This window comes from Mastigoproctus giganteus, chromosome 14 (genome assembly GCF_048544385.1).
Source record: "Mastigoproctus giganteus isolate SK-2022 chromosome 14, ASM4854438v1, whole genome shotgun sequence".
In the NCBI taxonomy this organism is placed as follows: Eukaryota; Metazoa; Arthropoda; class Arachnida; order Uropygi; family Thelyphonidae; genus Mastigoproctus; species Mastigoproctus giganteus.
The window spans coordinates 94,602,590-94,622,004 of record NC_143588.1 but is presented as its reverse complement, the minus strand read 5'-3'; the positions used below and the strand labels follow the sequence as shown (position 1 = coordinate 94,622,004).

Genomic DNA, 19,415 nt, shown 5'->3' with positions numbered 1-19,415 from the left:
AGTCCCTTTTTGGTGCATTTCTCTGGGTTTACTTCTACTAATATACAGTACTTTGCATTTGAAAATATGAAACTTCAGTTGACGCTTTTCAGCTTATCTACTCAACTTTTCTAGATCCTGTTGAAGTAGCACACTGCCATTACTGTTATTAACAACTCTGCTAACCTTTGAATTATCTTCAAATTTGGACATTAAGCCTGATATACCTTTATTAATATCTTCATTATCTTCTTTTTCTTCACGTTCTTTTTCATGAGAATTCATTACAACACAAACAATTTCACAAAATGGAAATTATTAGAAAAGGGTCTTCAAAATGTGGACTAATTGATGGCACTGCACAAGCAGCACTAAAAGCCAAATTTCGAAATGGCATCATATATTGAAAATAATATTGAAATGTATATTGTTCTGTGCTGAAAATAATTTGGCATTTCGTGGACATGCTAGTAATATCGATACCGAAGAAAAAAAATTGTGGTGTATTTTTAAACTTGATAAAATTTGTCAGCCAATTTGACTTTGGTATGAAAAATGCTCTGGAATCGCATATTAAACACCACTCTAATTATTTATCTCCAGAAATTCAGAATGAATTTATTAATTTGTTAGCAACGAAAGTACGAAGTGAAATAATTTAAAATAACTAAATGCAACAAGGCATAATATGTTAAGAGTAAGAAGTTTATATCTATATAATATTGGTGTGGATACACCATAGATAACTTAAGGAAAAACTACGATAGTAGCAGCGTGGGAGGCATCATTTCTTCTGTATTTCATATTGTGCTCGATGATAGGCCAATAGCTTTGAAACAGTGCTGTTTCACTTCTACGAAACAACAGATGACCGCTTCTCAGGATAAAGGAAAACCACTCTCTTCTAAATCTCTAACAGGGTACTTACAATAGAAGGTTGACCAGAGCCTTGGTCTGCCCACTGGCTATGGATACACAGAAAGTAGTTGACCAGCTCAACTTGTCGGTATGTGGGACAGGTAGTTGGATAGGTTTTACGGGTCCCACTGAGTTGCAGATGGTAATCTTTTTATCTTATAATTCGGGCGTAACAACAGCACTATTGCTTGCTTGAAGGCCACGGGTGCAAGCAATGTGTACCCAGTTAAGTCGCGTAATGCAGTCGTTATATGGAAATTTTCGTTTCCATAAAACGAAGAAATAAAAAAATTCGGTAAAGAATAAAATTCTATTTAGTGAATTCTAAAAATATTCGGTAAAAAGAAAACATTTATCTCTAAATAGAAAAATTCGCTATAAAGAAGTTTGTTAAACAGAGGTCCAACTGTACTTATTATTTATTATGATTTTACCAATTATTGAAAAATGCCCGTAGCCACGAATTTGCCAAGGGTGCCAGAAACCTAGCTACGCCTCTCTGATCACCATCCTATCCCTGCTAGCAAAATTTCTGTATATCATTGACAAAACCTCATGAGCTTTCCTGGCAACCTGCCTGCATTGCTCAGAGAACTTCATATCTGACTGCACAATTACCCCCATAATCAAATGCCATCATTTTCCACTACCCCGAGTGTACTACTAACTCTGTGGTAGTCCACTACCCTTAGTGTACTACCACAGACTTGGTATGTTAATCTGAGGTTACTGCTATCCATATGCAGTGCTTTGCATTTATAAATATTAAACTTCAATTGCCATTTCTCAACCCCATCAACCTAACTTTTCTAGATCCTGTTGCAGTTGCATACTGTCATTATTGACATTAACCACCTTGCCAATCTTTGTATCATCTGCAAACTTGGACATTAAGCCTGCTATGCCTCATCAATATCGTTGATAAATATAGAAAACAACAATAGCCCAACACCGAACTCTGGGTCACTAATAACATTTTACGAAGGGCAATGTCCAATGTCCATTGATTACCACTCTGTCTTCTCCCACTCAACCATCCTAACAACCTGCCCTTAATGCCACATTGCTCCAGTTTGTATGGCAGTCTTTTATATGCATCAGTATGAAAAGTTTTCATGAAATACAAGTATAAGATATCAAAATTGTTTTTTGTATCCAGTTCTTTAGTGACCACATAGTATCCAATTAAATTGGTCAAACAAACCCATGCTATGTCTGAAGCATAATTGCAGTCTTGTCTAGATGATCCTGCATTACTTCCTTTACCAGTGGCTCCATTATTTTCCCATTAAAAGAAGTTAAACTAACAGGTCTGTAATTATTTGCATCACCTTTGTTCCCTTTATGAATGGGGAATTCATTCACACATCTCCAGTCTGCGGGGACCTCCCCTGAATCAAAGGATGTGCTTATAATTATGGCTATGGGTTTGCTTATTTCCTTTGCTACCTCCTTTAATATAATTGGATATATCCCATCCATCCGAGGTGCCTTTCTTATGTTTAACATCAACAATTTCTTTGTAATAACTTTCCTCTCAGCATCCCCTTCCCAGGAGAATTCCTCATATGTGAATGTAGATGGAGAATACTCATTCAGTTTGTCAGAAACCTGAGCAGGATCATCCATCAACAGACAGTATCTGCAGATTCATAATGCATTAATATTGAATGGACCAATTTAATTCATCCCCCCTTCCTTTTAGTGTTTACTTAAATAAAGAAATCATTACTGTTTTTCTTTGCATCCTTTGCCAAAGATTTATCATAATCTGCCTTCACTTGCCTGTCCTCCTTTGTGATTTGATTACAGAATACTCTTTATCTACCATAGGCTTCTGTGTAACCCAGTAATTTATATGCATCCCATGGATTTTTCTTCTGTGGAATGAGTTTCATCAGTTCATCTGATATATATTTAGATCTATCAACTTTAAGAGTATTTCTTTGTGGGTACAAAAAACCTAGGAGCTTTTATGATTAATTCTTTGAATACTTCCCCTTTAGAACTTGCTGATTGTATCATCATCAGTTGGTCCCACTATATAGAATTTAAAAACTGTCTGAGGCCAACATAGTCACCTTTACAAAAGCAAAAACCCCTCCTTTACCCTCGATGGTAGTTACTTCTTTAAATAAATCCCAAATCAATACATTGTGATCACTGCCACCTACTGGTTCTTTTATCTGCAGATTCTTAATGCATGAATAATCACTGCTGATAATCAGATCAAGAGTATTATTCCCTCTTGTTGCCTCTCTAACATGTTGCTGAAAAAAAAGTCATCCAATAAATCCACAAAAGTCTTACTAGTCTAACCCACTAATTCCAGTCAATATCTGAAAAGTTAAAATTCCCCATTATAAGACATTATGATATACTGGCCCACTCTGTTTCTCTGTACAGCTGTTGTACTCATCAGAGTCATTAGGCCTATAACATGCTCGTTCTCTCATATTTGCTTTCCCAGTGTTGAGTCAGTCACACCAAACTGACTGAACATTGCATTTGCTGCCATGTCAACTTGATGCAATGCCTTAGATTTTATGTGCTTCTTAACTAAGACCATAACCCCACCCTCCTATCCTGTTTCTCCTTTTTGTACACATTATATTCTCCATATTCAAATTCTGTATCCTTATACCTCAGTGATATCACATCTCTGATGTCCCCAACAATGTCTGTATTTGATGTCTTGGCCAGCACTTCAAATTCATCAAATTTATTTACTGTACTCCTAGCATTGGTGTACATGCAAGTTTACCAGTTCTTATTTTTAGTTACCCTAACACAACCCACGTATTTACTTGTTTCATGATGACTCCCAGCAGTCCTTGAAATCCCCAGCACCTTACTTTGAAAGCTGCTGCTCATTCTAGTAGAAGAAATGCAAGAATCACGTTTACCTCTGCCTATGGCTATTGTTAATCTATTAGTCTGTGTAATCCCCCCCTACCTAGACATTTTGTGACCTACCTAACACTGTCTTGATAGCATCAGCAAATATTTTTGCACCCTTTCATTTTAAGTGTATTCCATCCATGTAGAAATATTCTTTCCTGTTAACATGCACAGGCCATGCTAGGAAAAATTCTATCCCATGAGCTTTACATGGTCTCTCCAGTGCCAAATATAATTGATAAGGCTCTCATCATATACTCCCTCCTATCGTGTCTGACAGAATTGGAGACACTTTCAAATATAACCCTAACTTGCGACTTTTTCAACATTGCCATGTATTTGTTAAGTAAGTCTACAGGTTGTTGTTTGTTATTTGGTTTTTAGGAGCATTAGCAAATAAGGCCATATTGCTCCAGGAATATGCGGTGGTCATTCCCTGACCTTTCCGCATCCTCCGTATTTGGTGGTGACGGGCTCGAACCCCGGTTTAATCAAGAAGCGTGTCCTACGCACTGCTGCTCCTTCCCACCTGGCTACGGAGGCGCCCGAGTCTACAGATCTCATACTCTTAATGTCACTAGTGCCAATGTGTACAACAGTATCACCTTTTGTGCTCTCAAGAGATGATATCTGTTCTACAACATCATCAACTTTTGCCACCTGACAGACATACCCTGGTCATATTCCACCTATTCTTTTTGCACAGTATATTTCCCGTATGAGCTTTCCTGGCTGCCTGTTTATACTGCTCAGAAAATTTCATATCTGCATGTATCATAACTTCTAAATCTATTTTTTTCCTTCTGTTTTTAATTCAACTCCACCTAGTATATAAGCTATTTTGGAGTTGCCGTTCTCAAAATTATAAACATTTTTTTCTGCATTAAAACATAGCTTCTACTTTTCTGACCATTCTTGAAGTCTGTTCAAGTCATCCTGAAGTTGTGCTGCTTGGTGCTGATCACTAGGGCGCCTCCGTAGCCAGGTGGGAAGGAGCAGCAGTGCGTAGCACACGCTTCTTGATTAGACCGGGGTTCGAGCCCGTCACCACCAAATACGGAGGATGCGGAAAGGTCAGGGAATGACCACCGCATATTCCTGGAGCAATATGGCCTTAGTTGCTAATGCTCCTAAAAACCAAATAACAAACAAACAACAAGCTGATCACTAACAAGTCTTCCATTCTTTAACTTACCTTAAAATTTTGATATAACATCATTTATCCCTTCATTGATGTTGTTTATGAAAATCATAAACAACAGTGCTGCAAGAACCAATCTTGGGGGACCCCACTTCTGACATTGCACCAATCCGAAGAATATCCATTGATCACAACCCTCTGCTGTCTGCCTTGTAGCTACCCTGCAATCCGTCTTAGAATCTTTCCAGTAATCCCATGTTCCTGCTTATGCTATAACCTCTCATGAGATCCAATGATTTGAGTCAAGTACTTTGCTGAAATAAACTATGTCAAAATTGTTTCCTAAATCCAGCTCATGAGTAACTATGTCAAAATAGCCCACTAAGTTATTTAAGCCTTATTTATCCCTTAACAAAGCCATGTTGTGTGTCCTTCAGAACTTCATATCTATCTAAATGTCCCTGAATTGCACTCTTAATCTTAATCACTACCTCAATGATTTTCCCTACCACTGAAGTCAGATTAACCAGTCTGCGATTACCAACTTCACCCTTATACTGAGGCTTGAACCACTTTATTAAGCCACTAACTTGAACCGTTTCTCAATGGTTCATGCCACTCTTTGGCTTCCTCCCTCAAAGTTACTGGATAAATGCCATCAATTCCAGGAGCCTTATTTGCCTTTAGACTCAAAAGTTTTTTTTAATAAATAGTCAACTGTAATTTCGAAATTACTAATTTCATATGGCTCAGCCTCAGTTGCACAACTTCTCAGCAAGCTGGGTCTTTCATTAGTAAAGACTGATGTGATGTACTTATTTAGTTCATCACCGACATCAGGTGGGTTATCTAAGACTTTCCCACACCCAGTACCCAAGGTTCCAATCTGATTTGTTTTCTTCCTCTTGGTATTCAAGAGGAAGAAAACCCAATATGTAGTACTTTTACAGATCAACATATAGCTGTTGTAGGCTTCAGTACTTTTCATCTCTGTAAAATAATAAGAGGAGTTTACCTCAATATAGTACATAGAACACTTCCGTATGATACTCTCCAGAAATTAAAACGAAAAAATCTAAAAACTTACATTAAAGTAAAAAATAATTAAACCAATTTAACACAATTAAATCAATTTAACACAATTAAAAATCAATTTAACGCAATTAAAAATATTAAAAAGAATCTAACAAAAATAATCAAAACGATTTTTCTTCCTGAAGCTGACAACACTTTTCAACCATATATCATGATCACAGGAATGAAAATTACCGAATAGGGTTGAACATGAAACTTAAATAGTGATTATTTGTCTTCACGCATGCATGTAAAGGTCCACTCATCGGAGATCAAATATGACTGACGAACATTAACAGAATTCTTGTGTAATTTAATTTCTACGGTTTCTGCAATTAATAGTTGCGTATAATTATGTTGGACATTAAGTATTTTGGCCTCGTTAAATAAAAAAGTATGTTTTTCGTTAATGGCATGAAAGGCTAATTCAGACGCTGCTGAATGAGAAGCTCAAACTGAGGCTCCATGTTGATCTACATGAATATTCAGAGAAAAATGCGTCGAACCTTGGTAAGACGAGTCGCAATCGCCACAAGAAATATTGTATACCAGGTCATTAATTTGTGTTGCGAATGCGGAAAGAACATTTCTTGCGGTGATTGCGACTCATCTTATCAAGGTTCGACATGTTTTTCTCTGAATATTCGTGTAAATCAACATGAAGCCTCAGTTTGTGCTTCTCGTTCAGCAGCGTCAGAATTAGCCTTTCATGCCATTAACGAAAAACATACTTTTTTACTTAATGAGGCCAAAATACTTATGTCCAATGTAATTATACGTGGCTATTAATTGCAGAAACCGTATAAATTAAATTACACAAGAATTCTGTTAATATTTGTCGGCCATATTTGATCTCCGATGCGTGGACCTTTATGTGCAAGCTCAAAGACAAATAATCACTATTTAAGTTTCATGTTCAACCCTATTCGATAATTTTCATTCCTGTGATCGCGACATATGGTCGAAAAGCATTGTCAGCTTCAGGAAGAAAAATCGTTTTGATTATTTTCGTTAGATTCGTTTTAATATTTTTAATTGCGCTAAATTGGTTTAATTATTTTTTACTCTAATATAAGTTTTTCAATTTTTTCGTTTTAATTTCTGGAGAGTATCATACGGAAGTGTTCTATGTACTATATTGAGTTAAACTCCTCTTATTATTTTACAAATATTAATATCAATGTAGAACGTATTTAGCATTACAGCTTTGATTCATACTATCTAATTCATTTTTTAAACTCTTATTGACTATTTAATTCACTTCCTGTCTCCCCAGGGGTAACTTATCGATACACACAATTATGATGGATTTTTTTGAATGGCTTGGTGCAAAATTGCATTAAATCAACACTAAGATACTTGGCCGAAAGTTACCATATTTCTTTTCTAAAGTATTGCCTTCAAAACATCGTTCCGAAGTTTGCAGGGTTAATTTAAATCAAAAAATTTCGGGCATAAAACAACTAACACTGGCCACATCGCGTGATATCGTTAAGCTTGCCTTAAAATCTCGATATTCGAATAAACAAAAATACTTCTCCCAGGTTAGGAAGCTTTGCGATAAATTAAAAAATTATCTACATCTGAATGATTGGTCTGTATTGAAGACCTCCATAGATTTGCGACGGGAAGCACAGGCCTCAGGAATAAAAAACAGACATGTTAATAAATTGCAAACATTATCGGAAAGGTCAAGACACGTTCATGCGAATTCTAACACATTGTCGCGGGCTTGCAACTGAGTACATACTAGTTGGGTAACAACCCCCCCCCCCACAATGACACACAACGTACTACCACAGAATACGTCAGCTAGTTCACGAACACCCCCTCACCCAGTATTCAACTAACCGACATACCAACAGGTTACAAATCTTTCCTCGTGTATGCTATCGCAGGACCAGATTTCACTTTTATCCAAAGGATTAAATTATAATTTATCACCTCAAAAACTATCTAAAAAACAATGCATAATTGATATTGAATTTGGACTTCGTAATGTTCCACAAAAAGATTTATTTATTCAACATGTTAACCAAGTAGTGAATAACATAAAAGAAACGCGACTTCCTAAATTGAATAAACATGACAGTTCAGCTTTACGAGAACTTCAAGAAAATAAAGACATTATTATACAGAGGGCAGATAAAGGAGATACAATGGTAATACTAGATAAACCTGATTATATTAATAAGTTAGATTCGGTTGTTTCAGATACCTCCACTTATCTTGAAGTAGACCTGGCACTGTTTACCAATTTGATCAATCAATACAATAAAACGTTAACCACATATCGAAAAAACGACTACATTACTATGGCTCAGTTAAAGGAATTGAAGGCCAGAACATAACAATATTCCTGCACTTTTTGGTCAGGTAAAATTGCACAAGACTGGATTTCCAATTCGAGTTTCCTACAGGAACTCGGCATTTTCATCCTTAACCACACATGTATATAGCATTATAAAACCCTTTAGACAGGTAATACAATTTGGGATTAAGAACTACGATACATTATTTAATAATCTTAAAGACTGTAGACTTGGCAACAATGACAATTCATTCTCACTAGATGTTACCTCGTTATATACGAATGTGAACGTTGAATACACATTAGATGTTATTTGGGATATGTTAAATAATAACTCAATACCGATTAATTATACAAAGCTACCTATTAAGGAAATTTTTCACTTAATTAAACTGTTAGTTGCCAACCTTTCGAGACAAGGTGTACAAACAAATTTTTGGATTACCAATGGGTTTGAGCCTGAGCAGCTTAATGTTAGAGATCTATCTCTCAATGATTGAGCATGTACATTTGACACCTTTTCGACCCGATATCACATATTATGGGAGGTATTTAGATGATGTTCTAGTTATTACTGATAGTAGTACTATCCAAGGCATTTTACATTCGTTTAATAATATTCATTCTAGACTCAAATTTACATTTTAAAGGGAGGATATGGATACAAAGTCATTAAACTTTCTAAATTTCATGCTTACTCGGGACTCAAATAAGATCCAATTTAGCATCTAGCAAAAACCTACAAACACCGGTATGCTTTTACATTATAATAGCTATCATCCGTTCACTTACAAAAGATCGATTATCTTTAATCAATTTCTAAATGTCTATAAATATTCAACGACGGAATCTGCTTTGGGCTCAGAAATACAAATATTAACTAACAGGTTGTTAAGCAATAAGCAGGTTCTTGCCACAATAAACCGAATTAGGGTACAGGCTAAGGATAGGATGCAAAATACTACACCAACCAACAATAGTAATATATAAAAATACTTTACTTCCGTCCCATATGTTGAACAGTGGCACAAACAGCTTAATAGATTCTTTAAAGATACCGAATTTAAAATTGTGGCCAGGCCAATATGGAAATTACACACTATACTGAACAATCGCTCGGTTCTTTCCGCGTTCGCAACACAAATTAATGACCTGGTGTACATTTCTTGCGGTGATTGCGACTCGTCTTATCAGGGTTCGACCCGTTTTTCTCTTAATATTCGTGTAAATCAACATGAAGCCTCAGTTCGTGCTTCTCGTTCAGCAGCGTCAGAATTAGCCTTTCATGCCATTAACGAAAAACATACTTTTTTATTTAACGAAGCCAAAATACTTAATGTTCAACGTAATTATATGCGACTATTAATTGCAGAAACCGTTGAAATTAAATTACACGAGAATTCTGTTAATGTTCGGCGGCCATATTTGATCTCCGATGTGTGGACCTTTACACGCATGCGCGAAGACAAATAATCTCTATTTAAGTATCAGGTTTATCCCAATTCGGTAATTTTCATTCCTGTGATCACGACATACGGTCGAAAAGCGTTGTCAGCTTCAGGAAGGAAAATCGTTTTGAATATTTTCGTTAGATTCTTTTTAATATTTTTAATTGTGTTAAATTGATTTTAATTGTATTAAATTGATTTTTAATTATTTTTTACTCTAATGTAAGTTTTCCGTTTTTTTTGTTTTAATTTCTGGAGAGTATCATACTGAAGTGTTCTACATACTATATTGAGGTAAACTCTTCTTATTATTTTACAAATATTAATATCAACGTAGAATGTATTGAGCATTACAGCTCTGATTCATACTATCTAAGTACTTTTCATCACACTGCAACTGGCCCATGCTATCTTTTTTGTTTTGTTAGACTAGCCAGTTCCATATTCATCCTTCTTGGCAGTCTCCTCTTGCTGTATCTTCTTAATGATATGTATGCATTCATAGTTTAATTAAAAGCATTCCTTAATTCTAATGTATCTGCCCTCCCTCTGCAATTTACCCAGTTAATATACCAGGTAGAGCCTTAAACTGTCATAGTTCCCTTTTCTGAAATCAGAACCTTTGCTTTTACCGTTAACTACTGCAACATATTTCTTCATCTTCCAACTAACCACTCAGCTCCTATACTTTAAGACCTGTGATGTCATTTGATTTGTGAGTAATGATGAGGTCTAGAGTATAATTACCCCTTGTATTTTCTCTGACATGCTGGTACAAATAATAATCACATCCATTTTATTTAAAAATTTTGCTCTCCATGGTGAGTTTCCTTCTCACTTATTCCAATCAATTAGAGAAGATTGAAGTCACCCATAATAAGATATTTACGTTTGCTCACCCAGTCCATCTGCATGTAGGGACTCTCGTCATACTCTTCGTAATCTTCTAGTCTGTAAATTACTCCCACTCTCATTATTTCTTTGCTTCTGGACAAACTCACATCACACTGATTCTCTGCTAGAAGGCATAACTTCTGACTCAGAATCCATTCAGCAAAAGCTCTTTATGTTCCTGCTGCTTTTGTTAAGAAGCATGACTGCACCACCTCTCCTATCTTTCCTATTCTTCTAAAATACCTTATACACACCATATTGTTGTGTACATAATTATACACATATTATTAAAAGACAAAATAATTAATTTTGCCTTTTAATAATATTAATTTTACTATTCTATTTGCATCTAATGAATTTGTATAACTAGCTTCCTAAATTCCTGCTTTATTTATTTATTGTTTATTTCCACATGTAATCTTCTATCTTTATTAAGGACTATTCTATTCTTAGATACACCAAATTACTTACTTGTTCATTTTTGGATACTTTATTCTATGCTCCGAAATTTATGAAAGTTGCCTCTCCCAACTTTCATAAATTTTGTTTTGTAATTGGTTTTTGTGCCAAAATGTCTACAACTTAGTGTCTAATTTATCCAGAGATTATTGAAGATCTTTCAAGATATTATTTAACATTAATTAGTAGTAGTAGTGGCAAATGATAATAGGAAGCAAGTTTATATAGCATCAGCCAAGAAAAAAAAAAAAAACACTTTGAACATCACCTGTTCATCTGTTGTAATAATAAATTGTCTAATACTTCCTTAAATTTAATCAAACTATCCACTTCCATAACACCAGATAGGAGTTTGTTCCAGCATTCAACTATCTGCTGGCTGAAAGCAAATTTCCACATATGTATTCTGCAACCTCCTTCCTCAGTTTAAATTTATTCTTCCTCACATGTGTTGTCTGAGCTAGAGGAAGGATGCCATCAACAGTGTACTCAATCCATTAAAAGCCTTAAACACCTCAATCAGATATCCTTGCAGGGCCTAGTTTCTATATGCTGGTCTTGATGAGAATATCCTTTTGTTCCCCTTGCTAATCTCATTGCTCTTTTCTGCACCATTTCCAACAGATCCACACCTTCCTGAAATAGAGCTTCCAGACCTGTATACAGTACTCAAGGTGTAGCTGACCATTGCCTTATACAAATGATAATCACCTCCTTATTGCTACTGGCAAAATTTCTGTATCTCATTGACAAACTGCACAAGCTATCCTTCATGGGTCCCATCATTACTCAGAGAACTTCATGTCTAGCTGCACAATTATCCCCAGGTCTTTTTCTACCAATATGCAGTGCCTTGAATTTTTCAGTGTTAAACTTCAGTTGCCACTTTTCAGCTCATCTGCCTAATTTTTCTAAATCTTATTGCAGTAGCATACCCTGATTACTGTTATTAACCACCTTGCCAACCTTTGTATCATCTACATACTTGGATATTAAGCCTGATATGCCTTCATCATTATCATTAATAAATACTGAAAACAGCTATGAGCCCAGCACTGAACCCTGGGAGAATTCCACTAATAATGTTAGTCTGAGAAGAGCAGTAACCATTGATAACCTCTCTCTTTGTCTTCTCCTACTCAACCATTCCTTTATTCAAGGAATTTGCCCTTAATGCCACATTGCTGCAATTTGTACAGCACTCTTTCATGTGGAACGGTATCAAAAGCTTTTTCTGAAATCCAAGTTTATGATGTCAAAGTTATTATTTTTTTTGCCTGCAGTTCCTTTGTCACTGCATCATAGTAAGTATCCAATGAGGTTGGTCAGACAATATTGTGCCTTAACAAAGCCATGATGTAACTGCTGCATAACTCCCTTCCTGTCTAGATGGTTCTGCATTACTTCTTTGATCAGTGACTCCATTATCTTCCCTGGATACAGATGTCAAACTCACAGGTCTGTGAGCCTAATTCACCCTTTGATTTTGCTTCATGAATTGAGGATACATTTTCACATCTCCAGTCCATCCTCTGCTAAATCCAAGAATGCTCTCATAATTATGGCTAAAGGTTTGTTTTACATTCTTTGCTGATTCTCTTAAAATAATCAGATAGGCCCCCCCAAATGCCTTATTTACTTTTAGCTTCTCTTCCACCTTCCTCTCTGTTATCACAAAATCATTTAACTCCATGGTAGAATTTGATATACTTCTGGTATCCCTATCCCTAAAAAAAAAAAAATTCCTCATATGTGAACATACTGTACATGCAGAATATCTATTCAGTTTTTCAGCTACCTGAGCAGGATTATTAGTAGTTATACCATTCATATCTAGTGAACCAATGTGATTCCTCACTTTCCTTCTAGTGTTTACAAAAGTGAAGAATTCTTCCCTACTACTCTCTGCATTCTTTGCTAGAGACTTCTTATAATCTGCCTTAGCTTGCCAGCCCCATTTGTTACTTCATTGCAGACTAGTTTATACCCAATGTAGATTTCTGCATACTCTGATAATTTATATGCATCCCACTTATTTTTTTTTTCTCTGCCAGTCATCCCATCGGTTTATCCAATGTTCATTTAGCCATGAAGAAAAGCCATGAACAGTATCTCTTATATGTTATAAAAGCCTCCTAGTAGCTTCAACAATTACTTCCCTGAATGCTTCCCATTTAGAATTTGCTTTTGGTAACACTGTCATTTGGGCCTACTGAGTAGAATTTTAGAACTATCTGAGGCTCTTATAGTCCTGTTTCAAAAGAAAAGTGCCTCCATTTACCCTTGACAGTAATTTTCATCTTTAAGTAAATCCCACATGATTACACTGTGATCACTGCCACCTAGTGGTCCTTTTATCTCCACGTTCTTAATGCATAAAAAATCACTGCTCAGAAAGCGATACTCTTGATTTGATAATCAGATCTTGCTTTATCTCTCTGCCTCTCTAACATTCTGGTGTTTAAAACATTATTCAATAAATCCAGAAAAGTCTTGCTACTGTGTGAGTTACCAATCCACAAGTCCTGGTCAATATCAGGAAGGTTAAAATACCTATTATAAGACACTCTGATTTACTGGCCTACTCTATTTGTCTCTAGTTTGTTATTCTCATCCAAGCCATTTGGTTTATAACACTCATTTTCTTTTTCCCAGTACTTATGTCATACCAAACTGACTCGCCATTGCACTGGCCACTTGTGTACGTCTTCATCAAGTACCGTGCACTCCTTAACCGAGAGCATTACTCATCCCACAACTTTCTTTGAGATTATGGCAAGAGACAGGTTCTGCATTCAGAATGAAGAATCTTATTACTAAAATGCTACATTTTTTTAATAAGGAACCAGAAGTGGGCAAAAAAAGGTGATTATATGTAAAAGCTGAGATCTGTGCTGAATATTCTAAGAAAATATTTTCTGAATACTTTTTATCCATTTGAAAACTTATGCATTGATGAGAGCCTACTTCTGTTCAAAGAATTGCTTGTCATAAAACAGTAAATTCACACAAAATTTCATACTTGATGCAGAACTTTTATATGATGTAAAGAATGGATATATCCTTAACATAATAGTTTACACTGGATCTACAAGGGAACTAACAGTTGTAAATTTAGGTGTAAGTAGGGCTATTGTAATGCATTACTTCAGCTATATTTAGGTAAAGGTCATAGTTTGTATATTGACAACTGGTATACAAGTACACTGTTTTCTAAGGAACTGCATGAAAAGATAAATCAATTCTTATGGTGTCTTTTGTTCTAACAGGAAGGGAAGGGAATGCCACCTCCTAATTTGAATGAAAAAATACCAAAAGGTGCAACACAATTTTTTAACACAGTGATGTGACATTGCACTGAGTGGACAGAAGGGATGTTAGAATGCTAACCAACACTTCAGGTAGACAAGATAGTTGACACTGGAAAAATTGATGAGAAAACAAAAGAAAGAATAATGAAGCCACAATGTGTAAATGCATATAATAAAAACGTGTGTGTTCAGTGGGCAGATCTGATATGATGCCAAGTTCAGTAGAATGTGCACAAAACTGTCAAGTGATACAAAAAATGTTTTACATTTTGTGGATGTATGCTTTCTGAATATCTATGCTCTTTACCAAGAACACACCGGTAAAAAACCTCTTGTGAAATTCACTTATTTATAATACAACTTTTAAAAGATAACCATACTTTCAGAAAGCGAACAAGTGGCAGAAGAAAATTAAGTGAAAAACCTCTGACTAACTGAACATCATTTTCCTTCTACTATGCCTAATAGTACCCTGTGGAAGAAAAATGCTGTGAGGTGTTGCCTTATTTGTACACATGGCATTGCATTGCAAGAGGTCAAAAGAAAAGAAGAGAATCATTAGCATTGGCATTAGTAGAGGCATATGATGCAAGAAAGCAAGCTTATGCAGCATCAGCCAAAAAAAAAAAAAACCTCCCATTTCACCCCTCCATTCATTCCAAATGCCTGTCCAGCTTAGCCTTAAATTTATTTAGGCTATCAACTTGCACAACAAAAGATGGAAGTCTGTTCCACCGATCAACCACCTGCTGGCTAAGGACAAACTTCCGCACATCCATTCTATAACTGTCTTTTCTCAATTTGAATCTATGCCTCCTCAGGTTCTTAATCTGAACAAGAGAAAGAATTCCCATCAGCATTCAGCTTGCTCAACCCATTCAAGGCCTTATACACCTCAATCAGATCACCTCGCAGGTGCCTACTCTCCAGGTGCTGCAATTTGCAGAACTTAAGCCTTTCTTGGTAAGAGCACCCCTTTGTTCCCCTCATCAATCTTGTCCTTCTTTATACTTGTTCTAGCAACTCTACATCCTTCCTGAAATGAGGCCTCCAGACCTGTACACAGTACTCTAGGTGTGGCCTGACCATGCCTTGTACAATGGGATAATCACCTCCCTGTTTCTGCTAGCAAAATTCCTATATATCATTGACAAGACTCCGTAATCTGCCCTGGCAGCCCATCTGCACTGCTCAGCAAACTTCATATTTGAATGCACGACTATCCCCAGGTCTTTTTCACTTTCCACTTCTCTGAGTGTAGTACCACACAGTTGGTACGTTTCTCTTGGGTTATTGCTACCCATATGCAGTACTTTGCATTTGTCAATGTTAAACTTCAGTTGCCACTTCTTAGGCCATTTTCCCAACTTATCTAGATCCATTTGGAGTAGCATACTCTCTTTACTGTTGTTAACAACCTTGCCTACCTTTGTATCATATGCAAACTTGAATCAGCAAACTTTGTATCATCTGCCAGAATAGCATTCTGATATTCTTGAATCAAGATATATGTGTCCCAAATGTGATGTGGGATTATGCATCGAACCATACTTGAGATTGTACCACACTGTGCAAAACCTTTGACTATAATTTATTGTTTTGAAGTTAATATTCCTGTATTCTTTGCTATATCAACATTCTGATATCCTTGTGCTATACCAGCATTCTGATATCCTTGTGCTATACCAGCATTCTGATATCCTTGTGCTATACCAGCATTCTGATATCCTTGTGCTATACCAGCATTCTGATATCCTTGTACTTATACTAACAGTCTGATATTCTTGGCACCTCCGTAGCCAGGTTGGAAGGAGCAGCAGTGTGTAGCACACGCTTCTTGATTAGACCGGGGTTCGAGCCCATCACCACCAAATACGGAGGATGCGGAAAGGTCAGGGAATGACCACCGCATATCCCCGGAGCAATATGGCCTTAGTTGCTAATGCTCCTAAAAACCAAATAACAAACAACAAACAACAACATCTGATATTCTTGTACTTATACTAACAGTCTGGTATTCTTGTACTATATTAGCATTCTGATATACTTGTACTATACCAGCATTCTTATAATCTTGTGCTCTAACAGCAGTAAAATAGTTCATAAGTTAATAAAATATGTTCCACTTACATATCATGCATAAAAATAATTTTTGTAACATTTTCTTATGTTTTCAGAAAAGTCTACTTTTTTTCAAAAATAACTCATACCATGTGGTTAATAACTTTGAAAGTAGCTCAGTACCTAAAGAGTTAAAGATGCTATTAAGAATACTCTACTAGGAAGTTAACAAACATCTTGCAATCATTGCAGAGTGGTAGCTAGAGTTATTTGTTAATGAGGATATCTTTTTGGTTCATTTCATAAATGCTTGATTTCATAATTTTGACTTTTTGACTTCATTTCATAATGCTGGATAGGAAAGATTTGTAAAGTCCCCATTGTGTTCCTAAAACCACTCATGTACACATTTTGCTAATAAATCATCCTGGAAGTACTCATTTAAGTCAAGACAGAATTTCTTTCTGTTGACTTAAATTGCCTGGTGCACTTGATCTGCAGTGATGAATAAGTAAACTCTTGTCTGTATTGCTAAACTGTAGGTTTAGGGAACCTCAGTAATATAGACAAGAGTTTCTCTCTCGCTCTTTCATAAAATGAGATTCATTAGCCCATATTCCTGAATCCACTCCTTTTATGAGGGATACTGTTGTAGTCTTTGTCATGGTCAACAGTATCCGGATACTGTTGTTCACTTCTAAAATCATTAGTATGTGGAGTAGTTCCTGATGGTTAGCCCATTTTCTTTAGAGTTCTCTGTGATGCAAGTGCTGATGGGTTTGAGATTCCTGCATTTGAAGGCATCATTCAGTTGTGCTGTCATTTTTTTTTATAATTTGCCTTAACAATCTGCTCCAAACTCAGTATACTGCATTTTAACATTTTTGGGATACGAGAATTACAGCTGCTGTGGAACACTCAAAGAGTAATTGTCTTTTGTACTATAGAAACTGCTAGATGTGAAACCATAGAAACTGCTATGAAGATGGTGAGGTCCTTATCTTTCTTCATTGCCAATGAACAGAATGCAACAGCGTTGTCCACACACAATCTTTATTGTGGTCTCTTGAGTATTTCGCAACCACATGATTGTATTGCCTAGATTTACATAAATATACTGAAATGCACAGTTCCCCCATTGGTGTTTATAAAGCTGCCGAGTGGTGCTTAAATAGCAGTATCAGATTTTTCTCTCTCTCCCCTTGAGTTTTATAGAATTAGAGAAGAGTAGCTTAGAATGTTAATCAACTTACAAAATAATTTTACAAATACTCTTTTAGATTTATACAAATATATAAAAATATTTTTAATAAACTGAAATAATAATTATAATTTGTGTTTTATAATTTGAAGTTATTCTTTTTAATTCACTTTTAGTTAATACAGTTGATCAGAAACCTCAAAGGCCTACACCACATTTGGAAAATAAACCAAGAAGGGTGAGGAAAGCAGTACCAGTAAACAATAAAAAGGGTAATTTTTTTTAGATAGCATTGCTGTTATCTAAGAAGTAGTTGTTTTTATAGTCACTTAATTAGAATTTGCTATCAATATATATATATATATAGATAATGATATGTATATGTAATGTTCTATCTGTCTTCCTTCCCTTGTTTCTTGAGTGTCTCCTATTATCCTGCTATTATAGATCTCAGATTATAGAGCAGCAGTATAATAATGTACAAATTGGTTTCAAATCTCATAAATGGTTTCACTTTCATTTCTTCAAATATGTGATCTGAAATTGTGAATTTCAGATCTCATAATTTGAAGAAATAATTTAATTCACTTTTGTTCAAAGAAGCGAATATACTAAGGCGCATTTAGGGCTAAAGCCTCAAGCTGCGAACAAATTTAGACTATGTATATAAAGTGCTTAGCATCATAATACACAGCCATTTCTGAATAAACAGAAAATTTTTAAGGTGGCATCGTTTTAGGTTATATCTCATATTGTGAATACCTTCACAACGAGTTGCCATGATATTGCACTACTTCGAATAAGTAACGCTTCACCTAAGGAGAAGACTAATGTTACTTATTCTCAGATAGGTACCACCACCCAGACAGCACTGTTTCAGGGCTATTTGGCCCTTCTTCAGTGAGTGGGTAGGTACCCAAGTGATGCAATGATGGCAAAAACAGTTATGAAGTATAACTCCACAATATGAGAGATGCCTGATGGTGTATGATGTATTTAGACTAAGGCGCATTTAGGGCTAAAGCCTCAAGCTGCGAACAAATTTAGACTATGTATGTAAAGTGCTTAGCATCAAAGTGCTTAGCATTCGAAGTAGTGCAATATCATGGCAACTCGTTGTGAAGGTATTCACAATATGAGATATAACCTAAAACGATGCCACCTTAAAAATTTTCTGTTTATTCAGAAATGGCTGTGTATTATGATGCTAAGCACTTTATATACATAGAAGCGAATATAATAAAAATATAAAAACATTTACTTAATAAAAAATTTTTGTATATAAAACTTTGCCTTTCCCTTTACTTGATTAAATATATTTAATAGATCTGTAGATAAATTCTCTATAGAGAATTTATTCACATATACTTCTAAATTTAAGGAGAAAGAAACAGATCTAGTTGCCTGTAATTTCAAGTATAGAAATAATTATGAGTGAATTAGTAGTAGGGAAAAAAAGTCATGCAAATTAAACTGCAAAGCTTGAATGAAACTTATACTTTGCTAACGATGAGGCATGTTAATCTTCATTATAGTTCTTGTGTTACATTTGCATTTGGCACACTTCCTCCAATGCTGCACTAATGCCTGGATTCCTTGAGAGAAGTTTGTGGTTAGTGTTGATGCCATCCTGCATCACCACCTTGACCTCTTCATTTGATAAGAAGTTACATCCTCTTAGTGCATCTTTGTGGCAAAAAAAAAGTGATAATCACAT

The 19,415-nt window shown here is 35.7% G+C and overlaps 1 protein-coding gene across 1 annotated transcript in view; it reads left to right on the top strand.

Moving 5' to 3' along the window:
• Positions 1–19,415, top strand: part of LOC150075394 (uncharacterized) — a 159,095-nt gene that overhangs the window by 89,126 nt on the left and 50,554 nt on the right. Inside the window, exon 8 of the mRNA XM_090388473.1 lies at positions 17,875–17,970. Coding sequence (XP_090244599.1) covers positions 17,875–17,970 — 96 coding nt within the window. The remainder of the gene's footprint in view (positions 1–17,874; positions 17,971–19,415) is intronic.